This window comes from Notamacropus eugenii, chromosome 5 (genome assembly GCF_028372415.1).
Source record: "Notamacropus eugenii isolate mMacEug1 chromosome 5, mMacEug1.pri_v2, whole genome shotgun sequence".
NCBI classification, from domain to species: domain Eukaryota; kingdom Metazoa; phylum Chordata; class Mammalia; order Diprotodontia; family Macropodidae; genus Notamacropus; species Notamacropus eugenii.
Genome location: NC_092876.1, coordinates 451,853,618 through 451,872,572, shown reverse-complemented (window position 1 = coordinate 451,872,572; position 18,955 = coordinate 451,853,618). Strand labels below are relative to the sequence as shown.

General features: G+C 44.2%; 1 protein-coding gene and 1 long non-coding RNA gene across 4 annotated transcripts; one reads left to right on the top strand and one right to left on the bottom strand.

Moving 5' to 3' along the window:
- Positions 1-1,250: 1,250 nt before the first annotated feature.
- Positions 1,251-14,492, bottom strand: ARX (aristaless related homeobox). 3 transcript variants are annotated; one of them, XM_072615237.1, is made up of 6 exons: positions 14,041-14,492; positions 11,252-12,104; positions 8,305-8,350; positions 6,298-6,418; positions 5,086-5,414; positions 1,251-2,465 (listed from the first exon to the last, which is right to left on the bottom strand). In XM_072615237.1, the coding sequence occupies exons 1-6, from the start codon at positions 14,231-14,233 to the stop codon at positions 2,436-2,438; spliced, it is 1,572 nt and encodes a 523-aa protein (XP_072471338.1). In that variant the 5' UTR covers positions 14,234-14,492; the 3' UTR covers positions 1,251-2,435. The 3 variants fall into 3 exon arrangements, with proteins under 3 accessions (XP_072471338.1, XP_072471336.1, XP_072471337.1); XM_072615235.1 differs by lacking the exon at positions 6,298-6,418; XM_072615236.1 differs by lacking the exon at positions 6,298-6,418 and having other exon boundaries at positions 11,252-12,101.
- Positions 2,045-3,056, top strand: LOC140507218 (uncharacterized). Its single transcript, XR_011968250.1, has 2 exons — positions 2,045-2,181; positions 2,306-3,056. It is a non-coding gene; the product is annotated as an uncharacterized lncRNA (long non-coding RNA).
- Positions 14,493-18,955: the final 4,463 nt, after the last annotated feature.

Here is an 18,955-nt window from a genome sequence, read left to right as displayed (position 1 = left end):
CTACTGCCTTTTTACTGACTTTTTATAGTTCACGATGAAGTTCAATTCCAAGATGCCAACTGCATATTACAAAACCGAAGCTAATCGCTTCCCAAGAGTAATTCCAGGACTGAAGGAGCGCCAAGTATCTGTATTCCTTGAGGATAGTTAATGGAGGACTGGCGAAAGCTTGCTAGGGAGGCAGGTCCGCGGAGGGCAGAGTATATCACCTTGAGGACTTTAAACCTATACTCCTAAATCTCCACACCAGTGGTCTCCAGATGGAATGTTCAAGGATATGGATCAGAAATGGGAGAGAAGTCATTTGCCAAGGGTGCCCTGCCGGAGTTGGGTACAGATTTCCACTCCGCGTTAAAGCAGACGCTTATAAAAGCAGGGGACCAGAGGAACCCCGCAGGACTTAACCAAAGCTCAAAGAAGATGTCAGCTCAGGTTAGTCACGGAACGTCAACCCCCTTCTTGCCCCTCCCCGCAAAGGTCCGGTGCGCTAATTACTGCAAATTGAAACTAATTAAGCTCTTCTTCCCTTTCCCATCGCCCTCTAATCATTAAAGAGGCGCACCACGCTGTCAGAGGGGCTGCCATAGATTGGTAACCAATAGTAAATCAAACACGTTTCTACACACCCACACCCACACGCGCGCGCACATATACACCACACACACACACACACACACACACACACACACACACACACACCCCTTTACTTGGATCAGTGTTTCCCAGATAGCATCGCAATTACGCCATTAGAGAACTGACACGTTCATACATCTTTCTCCTCTCTCCACCTCTCTCCTGTATGCCCCTCTTACTTCCATCTCTTTCTGGAGTCATCCACACTCTCTCGCGCGCGAGCACGCACACACCTACACAACTACAACACCCTCTCGGAAGTGAGCTCCCCAGCTTCTCAAGCTGCCCTTTTACCTGTCATCTCTCGGGTATACACTTCCAAGCACAGCCTTGGGAGAGCAAGTGGTACCTTCAAAAAGTCAGCTTCTCTCCGTTTCAAGCGAAGAACTTCCGTTTTCTTTAAAATGCTTAAGCGAATACCAACACATGAGCCCAACCACTGCCATGAGGAAAAATTACGTATTCATTCTAGGGCACTTCCCCAAGTGATTAAAAATTCTGGTAAAAGAACAGAGGCCTCCACCCTATCACCACCACCTGAGTGACTCTTCGGCTTGCCCTCTACAATAAGATGATTCACCTAGTGGTGTGCTCCTGAATGCATTTTTCACACTCTCTTTTGTTAAACATATATATATATTTTTTATTTTCTGAGTGTGGCACTTCTCCACCGGATAGCAAGGAAAAGTGAGAACGAGAAACAACCTTACACAAAAGTACTGTACCATTGCCTTTTTTTAAGGTTTCAGGAACCTCTACAGTTAATAAGTTAAATAAAGGGTCTGTGTACATAAATATTTGTCTAGGAACCCTATCATATCTACAACACAGTAAGAATCTACAGAAGGACAAACTTTTACAACACTACACTGAGTGCAATTGTTTTATAACATTTCAAATATACAAAGCTCTGTTCTTTTTTTTTATAACAATGGTATGTACAGAATCAATAATCACAGTTTAATGACTTAAACAGTCCATATTCTAGCAGTGTATTTCCCTTTGGTTTGATATAAAAACCTTGGTTGGTGTAGTGATAAAGAATAAAACAAGAAAAAGCAACCCCTTCCCTTTAAGTGCACTGGTTATCATACAGCATCAAATGAACTCTCTTTCTGCCCTGGAAGCATCCTTGGTTGAGAAAACTCAGTAGGTCAAGGTGTGATTTTTAAAAGATGAGGAGGAAAGGACAGGAAGGGAAAGAATCCAGCCTCTAGAAAGCACACACATTAAATATTGTACGTGGAATCCAGGGAGAAGGAACAAAACATAGTAAGAAGGCGACTCAAAATATCTTTTACATTATGACGTCACTTTGAGAGAGAGAGAGAGAGAGAAGAACAAATCAGCAGGTTGGACATTTAAGGGGAGAAAAAAAGGTACCAGCCAAGGAATTTGCTATTCAGGAGCTGTTAGTGTTGGTTTACTCAGGAGAGCGCTGGAGCAAAGGATGCTTGCTTTCTCCAAGTTCCTAACTCGAGAACTTCTCCAACGTGTCCGTTCGCTGGTCCTCTTCTTTCCATTTGGTCTTGATTGGTGCTATTGGAGGTGACCTTTTCTTTGATTATCGGTGGTGGTGCTGGGTCGGGTTTTAACACACCTCTTTCCCTGTGCTGTTCCCAGGCAGGATATTGAGCTGTGTCAGCTGAGCGGCGTGTTCTTTTGCTTTCAGCCTCAGAGCTGCTATGCTTGAAGCCCGTCTGTCTGCGGCAGCGGTGGCGGGGTCCGAGAGCGCACTTGACTGCACCCCGCCGTCCACCGCGGGAGTGGGCTGTCTCAGTAGGGCGGCCGCGGTGGACGCACTAGTCAGAGGAGCCATCGTGGAAAAGAGCCTGCGAGGAAAGTAACGGCCGAGGCAGGTTAGGGAGGGCCACATCCATCCATCTTTTCCCCCTTTTTAATTTTTTTTTTCTTAATGAAATCCCTTTAACAAGTATTCAGTGCATTCAGAGCTTGAGGTGTGAACAATGTGATGTGTGTGCGTGTGTGTGTGCGCGCGGTGGGAGAATCCAGTCGGGTGCTGAGGGGGCAGAAGACCTGTTGCAAAATCTCCACGTTGGCATTCAGAAGATTTTGTTAAAGTCTAATTTTACCAAAGCTGTTAGTGACAGCCTTGTTAAGGAGAGTACCTTGTCAAGAGAAGTGCTGATACTACGATTTATGCTAAATAGAGGTATAGATTCCAAAGCCAAATGCTTTCTCATGATGATCCAGCATTTAGGAGAGGGATAAAGGAGACAGCAAGGGAGAAAAGGAAAGAGAAGGGGAAGAAATGAGGGGGGATAATGGGAGCAAGGAAAGGCAGGAGGAAAATAATACTGGGAGGGAGAAAAGGAGAAAGAGGAGGAGGAGAGAAAAGGAGAGAGACAGAGAGAGAAACAGAGACAGAGAGAAAGAGACAGAGACAGAGAGACAAACAGAAAGACAGAAATAGAGACAGAGAGAAAGAGACAGAGAGACAAACAGAAAGACAGAAATAGAGACAGAGAGACAGAGACAGAGAGAGAAAGAGATGAACAGAAAGAGAGACATGCCTACATGCAGTGGTAATGGTTAACTCTCGCCTTTGGGTTTGGGGTTATGTTCTGTTTTGCTTTGTTTCTGTTTTTATTTTTTCCTCCTTCCCACCAATGAATGTCTATGTTGTCTTTCTCCTGGGAAAGGCTCCGAAGTCCCTGGTGCCCGGTGTGTCTATCGGCTCCTTAGCCCTGATGCCCATTCCCGGCAGGAGGTGGTATGCCTGTTGATTTCCTCACAGTGGAATGCCAATTACTAGCCAGCAACCTAGCATCCTCGCTCAATGACACAATCTTTTAAATGCCTTCCCTCTTGTTTGCCTGACTTCTCTTCCTAGAGCAGTGGCGCTGAAGAGAGGGAGTGACCCCCTTGACTGGCACATGAAGATGTACAGACTCTCCATTAACCAAGGAGGTGATTACTGACATCATCACTGCTAGGAACTGAACTATGGTCCTTCTAAAGGCAATGGGGCCTTATAACTAAGCCTCAGCTTGCTAAGCCTGGGTATTGGCCACCACCGAGCAGTCACTACCTTCTTCTCCTTTGCCTTGGCATGGAAAGTGGAAGCCGGGGTTGGTAGCTGAGAGGAATCAGACCCAGAGCTGGCCTCTCTCCCCAGTCCCCCAGAGGACCCTTGGTTCTTGAGCTGGCCTCCCTCCTGAACGATGCCCAGGGTTTGTTCCATGCTCTGTTGGCACCTTACTTTCAGTCATTGCCCTTAGGAAGGAGTCAGAAAATACTGCTTTGTATGAGGAAATCCAGAGCTCCTCCTCCTCCTTCTCCAACTTACCCTTACCTTATTCCCTGCCCCCCACCCCCACCCCGCCTATTTTAACCTTACAGCCCATTATCCAGGCTGTTGTTAGTAAGCTTTTACAATTCACTTTTCAATTTGTTGTCAGGGGGAAAATAGTAGAAGCACTGCATTAATGCTGCAGGAGCGCTGATAAAGTGTGAAATCATGCCTCCATGCAGGGGGCGTGACAAAACTGTAACATCACTTGTTCCATTAGGTAAATTGAGTCACTGACTGCAATTTGATGTACAATCTGTTTAATTTCATTGGTTTGTATGAAGAAACTAATTTTACTTGGAATTTGCTTTTTCCCCTCCATGAGATGATTTTTTTTTGTTAAGTGGCTGCTCAGTTGGAGGAATCTATTATTTCTTTGTTCTCTTAAGAAGAGATCATTGCAGCTACATTCAGTTTTATTTTCACTGCACTTTCCAACTTAATACATCCTTCCTTTGTTTCTTTGTCTGTGTGATTAACTACAGACTTTTATTTCATCATTCGATGTTCATTTAAATAAAGGGAACTATAATGTAAGATGAATTATTTCTTTTATTTCCTTGTCTTGTACCACTGTTTAATTCAGGTGTAACATACAAGGATGCAGCTTGAACAGCCGGTCACCTGAGTGACAAGATGGATTCAGCTTTAGGGCCCTGAGAATATGTGACCTCAGTGTTAGCCACACAAAAGCTCAGATCAGCTCCCTAAGTCCCTGTTCCCCTCTTGGTTTGTCATGCTGATGAACTAGATGAACTCCCATCAACAGGAGGGATCACCAGCATGGATTCTGCTCTCCCATCCCTCCATCACCCATTACTGGCATGTGATACCTGAGGATTATTATATGAGAATACATTTATTATCTATTGAACATAAAGTCATTTTAATTACCTTCAACAAGACTGTTTTCCTGATAAGGAATAGAAAGTCTCTTCTTGTATCAAGGTTTACTTATTTTGATAAAGGACTAATTATTTAAGAAATTTTTTCACTTTCCCCTTTCTCTTTCACCATTCTGTTCCCCTTACCTCTTAACCTCCCCGATTATCAGTCCCTTGGATGGTGGAGGTTTTTTTCTTCTTCTTCTTGTATGTTCTAAATGTATGTGCTTAAAAGCATGAGCTAAATAACATTACCTTCCAAATGCAGGGCTGATGAAGGCTGGATGCCGGAATACTGCTGCACCCAGGAAAGTGCTGAGGCCTAGTGGAGTCCCACTTGGTGGCAAAGTTGCAGAGCCAGGTGGAGGAGGTAGACTGGGAAAGGCAGCAGCAGCAGCTGCTGCAGCAGCAGTCCAGGCTGAGTCCAGAGCTGGGTGATGAGGAGGGAAAGGGCTGGCATCCAGGTATGGACTGAGGGGGTGTGTTGCCGAGAGAGGACCAGGAAAAGGCAAACCTGGAGGGTGAGTCTGAGCTCCAGCTTTCTCCCTTTTTCGCCACTTGGCCCGTCGATTCTGGAACCAGACCTACAACCCCAAAATAAACCTCTGTTGAATGACTCAATTGTGAGTCTGCTTTGAAGGGTTCTTTAAACCAGATATATGTTCTTCTCTGCCTCAGATTCTCATTTGGGACTGGGCACTATCCCTTTCTTCCTCTCACCTCACTTCTACCTCTAGTCTGGATTTCGTAATCATATTGTACTTTGACTTAAAAATATAAGACTGTTCTGTGCCATATCTGGAGAGAGAAAAAAGTCCTGGACATGGGTCCCATTTATGAAATCCGAAAAGCAGGGAAAGCACAGTAAATATATACTATTCTACCATGTTAATTTTTTTTGAACAGATGACTTCATTCTCTAGTTTAAGAAGAAAATAAATTTGCAGTTTTGGGAATGTCCACAATGATCAGAAACTATTATACTCCATACTAGTGGCTATTTTCAATTATTTCAGATTTACATGGCACTAAGATTCTCAACTCCACCTTCATTTGTTAAAAAGCAGACATTCAGCAACGTAGTTATGTTGGGTTTGGAGAGAACTCCATATAATGAAAGCAAGCTAATCAACTTGTCTATAGCATATGAAAAGTACTGCTCCATAAAGCAGATTATGATTGTAATTCCCATGCATATGTTAGGTACACAAACACATTCAGTTCACTACATACTGGGCATATAGATACCTATAGTATATTTATTATAGCTTACCTATAGTAAATAGATAAGCAAAATATAATAGTATGCACTTTTCCAAATCTTTAGAGCATTCATATTTCCTAGTCTCCTTTAGGATATAGATTAAATATATTTTATTCAAGTAAAATGGTATAATTTTGTGATGTTCTCAACATAAAATATCTTTCTGTTTAGTAATAGAAAGCAGCCTAATTAGAGATCTTTACCTGAAATACTTGCTGCAGCTATCAACGTTCTAAAAATAATTTCCAATAGCATCAAATGACTTTTTCTGTGTAATCTATTCAGCACACCCACATTGCCAAGATCTGCTGGGGCTCTTGAAAGCTTTAAGAGTTAAATCATAGAACAGTATCATTGGTGGGTTCTGTGTTCCGACAAATGTCTACAAAATTAAGGAATTCCAAATTCAGCCTATGTATTTGCCAGATTACATGAGGAAATGATATCAAATAGGAATTATATATCTCTCCCTCCCAAATAACATATATGCAGGGTTGTCAAATGCAGGTTGAGAACTTAAGTTGTAAATACCCCAGATTCTAAGCTTGGTTTGACTTTTAAACATCCGTTATAATTAATTAGTAAGACAAAAAATCAGCAACCAAAATGAATCGATCTTTTCAAATGGTGTTGTGAAGGGGGAAAATCTGGGAAATTTTACACGCTTTTCATCTTCTAAAAACCCCCCACAAATCCTAAAAGCTTGAGGATTTTAAATAGACAAAATAATGCAGTCTTATCTGTGAACGGAGGGATAACTTTTATGCAGAATATTTTCTGTTTTGAATGTGATTTCTACTTGAAGAAAAAAAAAGCAGCAATATCTTTGTTGCAATCAAAGAAATAAAGGAAGCGAGGTTGTACAGAAAAGACAAAATGTCCTTAAAGAAAGTGAAAATCTTTCCCAACCTGATTTTATCGCCTAGCTCAACCTCAATTATCAAGATGTCCCTATTGCAATTCCCCATTATTGAATTAATACCTCTGAGTACACCCAGAGGTAAACTAAGGGACTCTAATAATTCATATTCACTTAATTACATCTCCTCCAGTGAATAGGGGGAAAGGAGAAAGGAGGGGTGGGGGGGGGACTCTTTCTTTCTTTTTAAAAGTTATTTAACTTTCCCACGACTTGTTCCCCTGAGCTGAAAATACTGATTTGCTGTCACATCTCTGTTTGACAATGGAGAAATGTGTCAACAGAAAGGAGGGGGACAGATCTCATCATTAACCCCTCTAATGCAAGAAGCTGTTGTGTATTAAATGAGCCATATGGAATTTATTATGCTTTATCAGCGCTTGATTTTAACTGTAAAGTGATTTGCTCAGCTTCAGACCCAGAGACATCTGTTTTCTGTTGGCAATCAGGGCATCCCAATGTTTATCGTCTCTTTGGTTATGAGGCTTGGGTTAGGAAATGCACTCTGGTATGGGGCTGCAAACACCTTTAATAGCATTGCACTCACTCACTATTAGATCAATGCGGGCTTATTGCTATAAAAAATGGGAAATCAAATAGCATTAGCTAGCTCCTTGTGCAGGCGGAGGGGAAATCAAACAGCATTTTGCCTTCAAATGGCCCTGTTTGTTCTAGCACTAAGTGGGCTTTTATGAAGCCCGATTGGAGACTTAATCGCAGCCAAATACCTGCTTGGAGCTGAGCGGATTCGTCTAACAACCAAATCCGCGTTCTGCCCGATTATTTCAATCAGAGTAAGTTTGCGCCAGCGGATTGTTAGGTATCGGGGCTCCCGAAGGGCCAAGCAGCCTGGGGTGTTTGAAACTCTTTCTCTGTTCCTTGAGCTTCCTCCATCTCATTCTCTCTCTCTCTCTCTCTCTCTCTCTCTCTCTCTCTCTCTCTCTCTCTCTCTCTCTCTCTCTCTCTCTCTGTCTCTCTGTCTCTCTTCTCTCTCTCTCTCTCTCTCTCTCTCTCTCTCTCTCTCTCTCTCTCTCTCTCTCTCTCTCTCTTTCTCCTTCTCTCTCTCACCCTTTCTCCCCCTCTCTGTCTCTGTCTCTCTCTGTCTTTGTCTCTGTCTCTGTCTGTCTCTGTCTCTCTCTGTCTTTGTCTCTGTCTCTCTGTCTGTCTCTGTCTGTCTGTCTGTCTCTCTCTCTCTCTTTCCTCCCCCCCCCCATGCTGTCCTTTGATACCTTACCCTAACCACAAATACAGTTTTATCCCATTCCTGGAGGATGGGCCCTAGGGAACTCACCTGGACTCGGGCTTCTGTCAGATCCAGTCTCATGGCCAACTCTTCCCTGAGAAAGAAACAGCACACAAACACAGAGATCAATGTAGTGAGATGCAGTCACTCATAGACCTTGGACCCACTGTACCACTAAACTAGAGTCTTTCACTGTTCCCCACCTGGGGATCAGTTACCAAACACACCTTGGTTCACTTGAAGAAACCTGAAGATTGAAAACATAAGCTCATATTCACCCTCTTTTAATGCTAAAACTAGTCTTTAGAATAGATGATAAGGTTTGCACAATCATAACCACACAATTGTTAATTGTAGGATTTTTTGAAAAAAGAGACGAGCCCAGATATGATCATTAATGCACTTTCTAAGTTTATATAAGGCAAAACACACTGGTGCTTTCCCCCTCATACAAGTATTCTTTACTTTGTTATTCAGACATATAATCATGTGAAATTCTTAGCCCATGTTCTTTCTTAATGTTTTGTTGGTAGAGAGCACAATACTAGAAAAAAAAATAAAGTAGTTGTAATACTTGGGTCACTGAATCAGTGAGAAAACGCAGCTGGGCATCTATCTTTTTTTTTTTCTTCTGTTGTCTGTGTCTCTGTCACACTCTCTCCCTGTTTTCATTCCTTCTATCTCTCCTCTCTTGTTTTCTGGATTTTCTACTCTCACTATCTCCCTCTGCCTTCTTCTCCTTTCTGTTAGATCACAATCTCTATTACTTTCTGGAGTTATGTTAAGCTTATTAAAGGTTCAGTGGGGACAATTTTTAGATTAAAAATACTGTGAACCCCCTGTTTCAAATGCCCACTATAAACTGCACATCACAGAGGAAGTCAATTTAGCTGAAACTGTACCCCATCACTGCAGTTATTACAGCAAGAATTAAAATGTTGTAAAACTACTCACAATCTGTTTACAAAAATATGAAAGCTCAGAATATAATCGGATCTCCCTCCAATAATATGAAAGAGTTGGACTAGTTGAGTATTGGGACCCAGGACTGAGGGAAGCTGGTCTTTGTTACTCACTAGGCCTCACCTGAAAGTTTCTTTCAAAGCCTTTAGCACAGGGGAAGCTAAATGTGTTCTGAACTTCCCTTCCCCTCCACGCTGTCTAAACGAAGCCTTTCACAGCTAGATCAAAGGAATCTCTTTAATAGAGAAGGGTGGGGTAGCAGTAACTATGTGGGGTAGGGATGGCAATGTTCCCCTCAATCTGATTCTCTTGAGGGAAGTTTAAAAAAAAGGTGGATACTAACTCCAACTCAGTCAGCCCCATTTCCCTTTTTTCATTCTTAACTCGTATACATTTGTAATATATTCACATAGTGAGTTAATGAGTATTGGATTTTGAACATCTATTTTAAAGTTTCTTTCACTCAAAAAAAAAAAAGCTAAAGGAGGGGAATGAGTGGAGAATCAAGAAGGCCAAGTTTAGCCATCCTCCCACTATAAAATCCACTATTTTCTGTATCCTGTTGAGAGAGAATTTTAGAATGCAAGATCAATTATAATTTGAAGTCCATGCTAGATGCTAAAGTATTCACAGTATGTTCTCTGCTTTAAAGGAGTAGTCATTTTTCCCTTTTTAAATTCAAATTAAAAAGCTTAAGTCGTCTGTGAAGTAGCTGGTTTAAGCTTGGCAAGTAGTTCTTTAAATATGTTTGCTCCGACACCCTTGCCTATCTTTCTCTCTGTCCCCAACTGGGTAATATTTCCTCCCAACCCCGGCTCTCCCCCAGTAAAAGCAGGCTATAGACCAACCGAGTTTTGGACTGGGGTAAAGAAGGATGCCACAGCATACCTCCCAAATCGGGGATCAACTTTTCCAGATTAGCTGAATTAGCACGGTGCGTACTTTCTCTCCCTGCCTCTTGAATACACATCAAAAAAAAAAAATTAGTGTAAGTCTGATACAGTGTAACAACACACTGCGATCTATAAATCCTCAACCAACAACTGGATACATCTTTCCACCATTTAAAATTTTGTATCAACTTTACATACGGAACGCAATGCCCATGATTTGTCATGCATACATATCCAAACATTTTTGTTAAGCACATTAATTAAACACAAAATCAGACTGTAGGGAGGCATACGTACATAAAACCTCTCATGGCTCCTGGGTTTTATTCAGATACATATTTTGGGAGTCCCCAAATCAGAATACTTTGATCTTTTTAAAGGACTTTCCTGTAGGGCTCTAAAGTCCACTGAGAATACTGTAACTGATATCCCACAGGCTTGTCTGTGACTATGAAGGGGGTTCAGGGAGGCAGACGAAAATAGATCATGATTTGTTGTAGACCTCACCAGGGCCAGCACTACCTGCTCTAGGCCAAAGAAGTATGCAGCAAATATAGCCTGAGTCTAGAACGGAAAAGTTCGACCAGTTCTTTGGGTATGTACTCTCTTGTGAATCTATTTGTCTGCAAGTCTGTTAGACAGAGGAGTACTTTCTGGTCTGGGTAAGCAAGCTAGTTTTTCAAAATAATTTAGAAAAGAAAAAGAAATTGGGCTTGGTGATGGGAGGGCAGAAATCGTCCCGCCAAACTGATCCCTTTGAGATACTCGTGGGACTGAAGGGAGAGAGGTTAGCAGAGGGACAGGGGCTTGCGGTGGTGGAGGGGGCCTGGAGAAGAGGCAGGAGTTTGGGGAAGTTCAGGGACAGAGTAAGTAGGTCCTGGAGCTAAAGTCGGGAGACATCTACAAATAGTGCACGGACCCTGCCTCTAACGGCTCTCCCTCTAAAGCGCAGTCTTCTTCCCGGGAGGATCACTACTGTGCCTGCTTGTGTATCTGCACCTCTGTCTCTGCCTCCCAGACATCTCTTTGCCCGTGGCCCGTCTAAGCCCAACTGTTGATGTATGTTTGTGGTGTGAATGTGTGTGTGAGTGTGAGTGTGTGAGTGTGTGAGCGTGTAGGGCAGGGAGAGATGGCAGTACCTGGTAAAAACGTCGGGGTAATGGGTTTTTTGGAAGGCCCTCTCCAGTTCCTCCAGCTGATAACTGGTGAAGGTGGTGCGGTAGCGCCGCTGCTTCCTCTTGAGCAGGCCCTCCTCCGAGTCGCTGCCCGCCGACAGGCACACGCTGTCCTCGCCGTCCTTGCCCTCGGCGTCCTCGCCAGGGTGCAGCAGCAGCTCCTCTTTGGGGGACAGCTCCCCGCCCTCGGCGGCGGCGGCGACGGCGGCAGCAGCAGCAGCTGCGGCAGCGGTGGCGGCCGGGCAGCGCCTGGGCTCCTTCAGGAGGCCCCTGCCGTCGTCCTCCAGTAGCTCCTCCTCGTCGTCCTCCAGCAGCTCCTCCTCTTCGTCGTCCTCCTCCTCGTCCTCCAGCAGCTCCTCCTCGTCGTCCTCCGGGCCTGGGGGACCCGAGGAGGCGGCGGCGGCCGCAGCGACTTGGCCTAGCCTGTCGTCGGGGTGCGGGGCGCCTCCCTTGCTCCCCAGCTCGTCTAGGGCGGGCGGCGGGGGCACGAAGGGGGCCCCGTTCTCCCTGTACGACTTGCTGCGGCTGATGCTGACCTGTGGCGCTTGACTGATCTTGAGCGTGTCCCAAGCGGAGGCGGCCCCGACCCCGGCTCCGGCTCCGGCCCCGTCGGGCCTGTCCGCAGACCTCTGCGGTTGGGGCTCCCCGCGCGGGCCCGCCGCTGCTGCCGCTGCCGCTGCTGCCGCTGCCGCTGCAGCTGCCGCCGCCGCGGCTCCCTGAAGAAGGCGGCCCCCTCCCGGGCCGTAGAGACGCCTGAGCTTGGGGGGCAGGTGAAGTTCCGCTTCGAACTGGGGGCTACTGCCCTTCGGGGAGCCTGCTGAGAAAAAAGGGAGGAAAGGGTAGAGAAAAGAAAAGGGTGCACAAGAAAGGAGAAGGGAGAGAGACCGACAACAGCGGGGACACATAGAGGGAGCAAAGAGGATGGGGCGGGGAGAGAAAGAGGACACAGTGAGTGAATGTCAGCGGCCCGGGCACAGCCACCAGCCGTCACCCAAAGGCTGTCCCTTTCCCCTCTGTCTCGACCACTCGAATACTCCGTTTCACTAACACCTTTCCCTAGAGGAATCGGGCAAGAGAAGATATCACGTTGGGGGTTCTGTCCGCCGGCTGGTGCAATTCTTAACTACGGCCTCCTGGTTTTGCCCCCTCCTCCAGTAGGCTGGTAGGGGATCGAAACAAGAGGACCGAGGGAGCTGGCAGGCCCTACACGGGACAGTTGGCACGATGCCCATAGTTTCACTCTTTCCTCTCTCACACACACCCACTTTATTAAAGAACATTGTGCATGCATTCTCTTTCTGAGTCCCCCAATTTTGGGGGGAAAGAAAACATTCTAGCACCGAAACAACTTCAAAAAAACAACCTTAAAACTTTGCTAATGGCATCGCTCCCCGCTTTTCTACAGCTAGGCGAAGCGGCCCTGGGCACTGCAGCTAATCTCTGGCTGGCGCTGAGCTGGGGAGAGGGGAGCTGCCCCAGCTGGAGGCCGCTGGGGGAGCAGACAGACTCTGGAGGTTCTGGGAGCCCTGGTCCGTCCCCAGCCAACCTGGTGGTGATTGCGGGGGTAGAGGGGCGAAATTCTTTCTACTGAAACAAGAAAATTCCCCAAAAGCAAATGCGCCTTTAAAAAAAAAAAGCGTTATAGGGAATCCTCCTGCCAAATATTCTGTTTAGGGCTCTTTCCCTTCGAGGAAGCACCTGACACCAGGTGCTGCCACAAGCTAAAAAAAGAAAGGGAGAAAGTCAGTTTTATTTTAAATAAATAACTCTTTCTCTTCTCCCCCCATCCCCGCCCCAGTCAGTCTCCTTTTCCCCAAAGGGAGCACACGGCATTAGCTTGACCGTCAATTTTAAGATGTCAAACGCGAGTCTGCGGGGATTTTCTTCCTATAATCTAGAGATTCATCTCACTTCCAAACTTGAGTAGGGCAGTTTTGAGGACATGCTGCAAAATATTTGTTCTGCATTTTAAATCACTGTTTGAATGAAAATCGCAGAACCTCTTCTAGAAAGACAGAGACAGAGACAGACAGACAGTGAGAGAGAGAGAGAGAGAGAGAGAGAGAGAGAGAGAGAGAGAGAGAGAGAGAGAGAGAGATTCCTTCGAAAAGCTGCATTTTTCGTGTGATTCATATACCGTAAGATGCCATTTCGGACACCTCAGTTAGACATTTTCTGTAATGCTTCAGTTGAAAGGTCCCTAAGAAATTTGTAAGAAAAAAAATTGGATCGTGAGGAAAGGTAGCCTCGGATAGAGGAATGACATCCCCCCCCCCCACCCTAGTTTGCTTTTCTTCAGACACCCTCATATTTCGGCTTCTCTGAGGTTCCCCAAGTCGTTGCTCTAAAGGATTTGATCCCGGGCGGCACCTGCCATTTCTGACTTCTCTCCAGCACCCCAACACCAATCTCCAACACGACCGATAAATTACTTTAATAAGGCAGCTACATTCAACTAACAACCAGAAATGCTCCTCTGTCTGTGCTCTGGAGAGAGAGAGAAATTTCCTGTCAGAGGGTTTTCTGTTTTTTTTTTTTTAATATATATATATCCCTGAAAGGCTGGGTGCAGGCAGCAAAGTTGACAGGCCTTATAAATCTATCTTCCTCTTCTTCCTCAGTCCCTCTCCCTCTGTTCCCAACCCTTCCTCCTTCCCCAAAGCAAAACCAAAATCTACAATAATTGCGCACCGGGAATGGCTCTTTGGCTGTCACGATTTGCAGTCTTAAGGATCGAAAGATTTGTTTCTTACCTTGCGCGACCTTATCCTGATCTGCCCGGTTGGACAGAGAAGGCAGACTCTGAGCCGCTCCTAGCAGTCTCATTTTACAGGGACTCCGCCTGCCCAGGATGCTGTCTATGCAGTAGGAGGAGAGCAAAGTTGGAGATTTACTTTTGCATTCGGGCCTTTCCGAGCAGCTCTCCTCTTGGTACTGACTGCTCATGGTTTTTGGCTTTTCCCCTTCTCGTAACGAGCTGGGAGGTTGCTGCCTCTTTCAGAAGGCCGGCCGGCTGGCTGGCTGTGTGTGGGGGGGAAAGGGCTGGCTTTTTTTTTTTTTTTTTTTTGGTTTTGGGGTTTGGGTTTTTTTTCCCTGGTTGCTTTCCCCGCCCCACCCCCTAAGCTGCTTGTTTTAATCCCCCCTCCGGCGGCTCCCACACTCGCCCCTCTTCGTGCTCAGGACACCAGTAACAAGTGTAGTGAGCAGCAATTGCTTTGCTCGGGAGTCCCTCTCCTCCACGTGCTGGGAGTCGTCCTCTGATTGGTTCTCGCCAGAGGCTGGGCAGCTTCTGGCTCTGGGCGAGAAGTAAAACCCGACATGGATTTCCTAGGGACAGCCCCTTAACCACCATCCCCAAATAAGAAAGTTCATTGCCCTATCCTTTAAAAGAACTTTTTTTTCTTTCTCTTCTTTTCTCTACTTAAAAACAAAACAAAACTCTCGAAGGCCTTCTCTGAAGCTCTGGTTATTCCCGCCCCCAACCCAATCCTCTCTAGGCTACTTTTCATGGTTCTAATACGTCTTATCTGGGAAAGCCATTTCTGCTGCTATGGTCTCTCAGGGGATTCGTGAGGCGAGAGATAGAGGACGTAGGAAGAAGGCCAAGAGACGGGAATGGCACCTCAAAGCTGAACTCACAACAAACACAAGGCATCTTAAAGCCGTCAGGGTATCTGCACACAGCATTCTGTACAGTGTCAGACACTCAGTGGGGGTGCACAATTAAAAATAATGCTTGTTTCTGTTAATGCTCATGACAGTGGCCAGCCTAGGAGCTCAGACGTGGGCAGGAGCTGAAATCTGTGGTCGGTCTCGACATCCACACAGTCCACACAACGTGAACTCCAGGTTTCAGGGGTAATATCCTTTACCCCCAAGACGAAACATACGTTGCTTACTGATTTTTGTGGTCGTTTTCTAAACCTGTTTGGAGTAGGAAGAGGGAGGATGGGTAAAACTAAGTTTCACAGCTAACAAAAACGAGGAGTTCAAAACCAGATGAAGGAAGAAGAAACAGAAAAGGCCACACATCAGGTCTGCAGGATTTCCTTCAGGGGTCTATAAATTTCTCTACTTTTATTCTCCCCCACGGACTTCAAGAGTCCTGCCCCCCATCTCGCATCAAAGTTACATTGCTGTAGGAACCTGAGACCGCATTGAACAGAGATGCCATGGAAGGTTAGTTTGGGACACGGAGGGTGGCAGAGAAATAGACTCATTAAACTCTGAACAATACGGGGCTATGTTCCAATCTCGGCGTTACCGCTTAAAATAGAAGACCCGTAGTTTTCCCTCCCTTCTGACTACGAATCGATGGCACAGATGAGGGTCCCAGACAAGGAAGAAAGGTAAGCCCCAAGGACTGAGGGGCATTTCCCCGAAAACATCTTTGACAGCATCACACACACACACACACACACACACACACACACACACACACACACACACACACACACACACACAGAAAGCCGAGGAGTCCGACTCCCACAATATTAAGATCTGAAGCAAGATTTAAATTTCTAAAGGCTAGATAACGAAACCCTCCTATTTATTGTGCCTCTGTCGGGCTTCCACAGACTTTCCTGCAGCTGCGGCATAGTTTAGGGCCCAGAGGAAAGAAAAAGGGAAACACTAAGCTGGAGAGAGGGGGGAGGTTGAGTGGTGGGATGGGAGGTGTTTTAGGAGGGGTTGGGGGAAGGGTGATCCATGTCGGGTTTTCCTCTTTTTCATCTTTCCCCATTCAATGTGTCAAAAAAAGCATTTTTTTTTTTTTTTACAAAGGGTTATACTTGAATTGCATACAGTCAGTATTTAAAAATACAAGGATTCATAATTGGAAATTTTGCTGTAATAAACATCTGGATAACTCTTTTAGATGCTAATAGGTGATAGACATTCGGCTGGTTTGGCAGAAGTATTTAATATACAACTTGAGAGGGATGAAGTGATAACTGTAACACCAACCCTGGGGGGATGTAGCCAGGCACTCTCTCTCTCTCTCCCACCGAAGATTTTGAGTTTTCATCTCTTTTAGCCGTTTCTGCTGGGTGGGGAGGGGAGGAGGACAGAGGAGGGGTTTGCTGAGGGGTGACGATCAAGTCGAGGTATCTCACACGCTGGATTGTATGAAGCATTTCTGGGACCGAGAGACACCTGGTGAAGCCTTTCCTCATTCTTCATTTCCTTTTTACACCCCCCTCGCCCTAATTTATTTGTTTTGTTTTTAAGGGACCAATGGTGATATTATTAATAACATCTTAAATTTAATACGTTGTATTGCTCTGTCTCAAATGGTTTTCCTACTTTTCTGCTTACGTGGGTTAAATGTTTTATTGTAAAGTAAACAACCGTCATCCCTCACAAAAATGCGCATTGACTCAGTCCTTTCTCTTGTCCAGAAAGTAGATACTCTAAAGACGTGTGTCTGTCTTTCTTCTAAACAAGGGACCCACTTGAGCACACTCTAAGATTTCTTCCAAGCTTCTTGCTAGGAGAGTTAGTTACTTTCCATTTTCCAGCCAAAACCAGGCATCGGAAATCCACAAGACCCGGTTTATTTCTCTTCTTAACTTTGTGTCTCTGTAAAGTATATGCAGGAAAAGGACAGAAACCGAAAATAGGAATGATGGAAGAAAAAAAATAACATAAGTCTTTTGTTTTAATTTGTTTTGGGAGACTCTAATGCGTGCTACACCCTAAGTAGAAGACCTTCTGGCATTCTATGAAATATAGGTTCCTAGTTTAACCAACCATTGTTAAAATAGTAAGTTAAAATATAATTTTCTGACTTCAAATGAATGACCACTGTCAAGAAATCTTAACCACATTTTAGAAAACCTATGATAGAACCCAAAGTCTTTCTTTTCAGAGTGTATTAAAACATCCTTTCCATTTGTTTTTTCTACTGTTTTTTCCCCCTCCAGTTTTCTGATCAAGTTTGCGAAGTGCCTTTCTGGAGTGAGAATGCATTTCTGGAGGAAAGTCCATTTAACTCAGGGAGAATGGCCTGACCTCAGTCATAGTTTATAACCAGAAGCCCTGAAATCATCATTGTTGCCAACTTCAACAAGATACAATTTACTCTTTTCCTATTTATCCCTCTTCAGTTATTGCCATTTTTTAGATAAACAGCAATTAGAAAAACAAACCAGAAACAAAGTTTGCTGATGTATTTACTAGAGAAATAACCTGTATTCTTGCTGAGTCAGTGTCTTACTGTACTTCGTGATTAAGGTAACTAGGTGTATTATCCTTTAAGGTATTTTTAAAAATACTAATATAAAGTAAGAAATAATTAATAATTTGAGCGAATAGTATAAAAATCTAGGTCTCTTACCATAAGAAAGGAGTAAAATAACTTTTTTAGTGTGACATAATTTGGTGTTTGCTGAACTTAAAAGGAAAGCACTTTGTCCTTCCTTGCCTTTTAACCACTTATCAAATGAATTGCATTTTAAATGTGAATGTTATACATGATTAAACACTGTTATTCATGATCCCTAGGCTATGAAGTCTTTCAGATGTGTAAATTATTGATTTTTTTTCAGTGCTGCCCCTTTCTTTGAGAACACAACTTCTGGGTTTTTCCCCCTGCTCCTACAATCAATATTCAAAGTAAAACTGGTAATCCTAGCTGGAAAAGGGGATTGTAAGAGTAGAAATCTGTGGTTTATTGTGCAAATTGAAGTTTTTCACCAGAATTGGAAATAATATTACCTAGAAGAGGCAAATGTAAAAAAAAAAATCTTCCTTTACATGACGATGGCTAATTTTATATTGTATTTTCAAAATTATATTGGCAAGAAATGAAGAATAAGGTGGTGGCAGTTAGGTGTCATTATACTGGAAAAAGTGTGTTTGGGAGAGAGTTAACCTTGAACACTTTCATTTGAGATGTTTTAATATATTGTGCAATATACACATAGATAAATAAAGCTGAAATGAGCTTCGAGCAGCACTATTCTGCCAGGGTCCCCTTAAATTAAGCTCAACCTCTTCAAAACATATATTTAAACAATAGAAATAAACTTCATTGGAGTCTGACGACCAATTTTGGAACCATTGGAAGGGAAGACAATGAGTCCTGATTACACGCGAGGATTCTCTGTGATGTGATGTCGCCTTTGCCAAGTTATTTTGTTGTTTTATTGATTTTTTTTAAAACAAACTTTCATTCATTTATGGTCTTCTGCAACCTGCTAATTTAACACTGGAGCGCGTTATTGCAGTGTTAGGAGGAGAGAAAGAGGGAGAGAAAACAACAATGCTGCAATGATCCAAATGATACAGTAGAATTACAGCAATTATAGTTCTACTTGTAGAAGAAAACCTTGCTGAGATCAGCCAAACAAACTGATGCCTTGTAAGGATAACAAGCTTCTGGATTGACAGCCAACGCTGAGAAAGGCAGGAGGGCACAAACGGAAATATTTGCTTTTTTTTAGCTCCAACCAGCCAAGATTAACCTCCTCAAATGTTGCTTTCATAACAATATCCACTTCAGCTCGATGAATCCGGAATGTGGTATGTATTTTATTCACAACTACAGGTTTATCCGTAGGAAAGTGTGATAACAGGACGTGTAATGTCACTCTGTTGCTTAGAATTCACTTTCACCCTCTTTCTTTTCTTCCCCCACTCCTCCTTCCACACCAGGAAGCTTTCGAC

Coding starts and splice junctions, on each gene's coding strand:
- ARX (XM_072615235.1), bottom strand. CDS start 14,233: ATGAGCAGTCAGTACCAAGAGGAGAGCTGCTCGGAAAGGCCCGAATGC. Junction 12,105..14,040: donor TCAGGATAAGGTCGCGCAAG/GTAAGAAACAAA, acceptor CTTTTTTCTCAG/CAGGCTCCCCGAAGGGCAGT. Junction 8,351..11,251: donor TACCCCGACGTTTTTACCAG/GTACTGCCATCT, acceptor TTTCTTTCTCAG/GGAAGAGTTGGCCATGAGAC.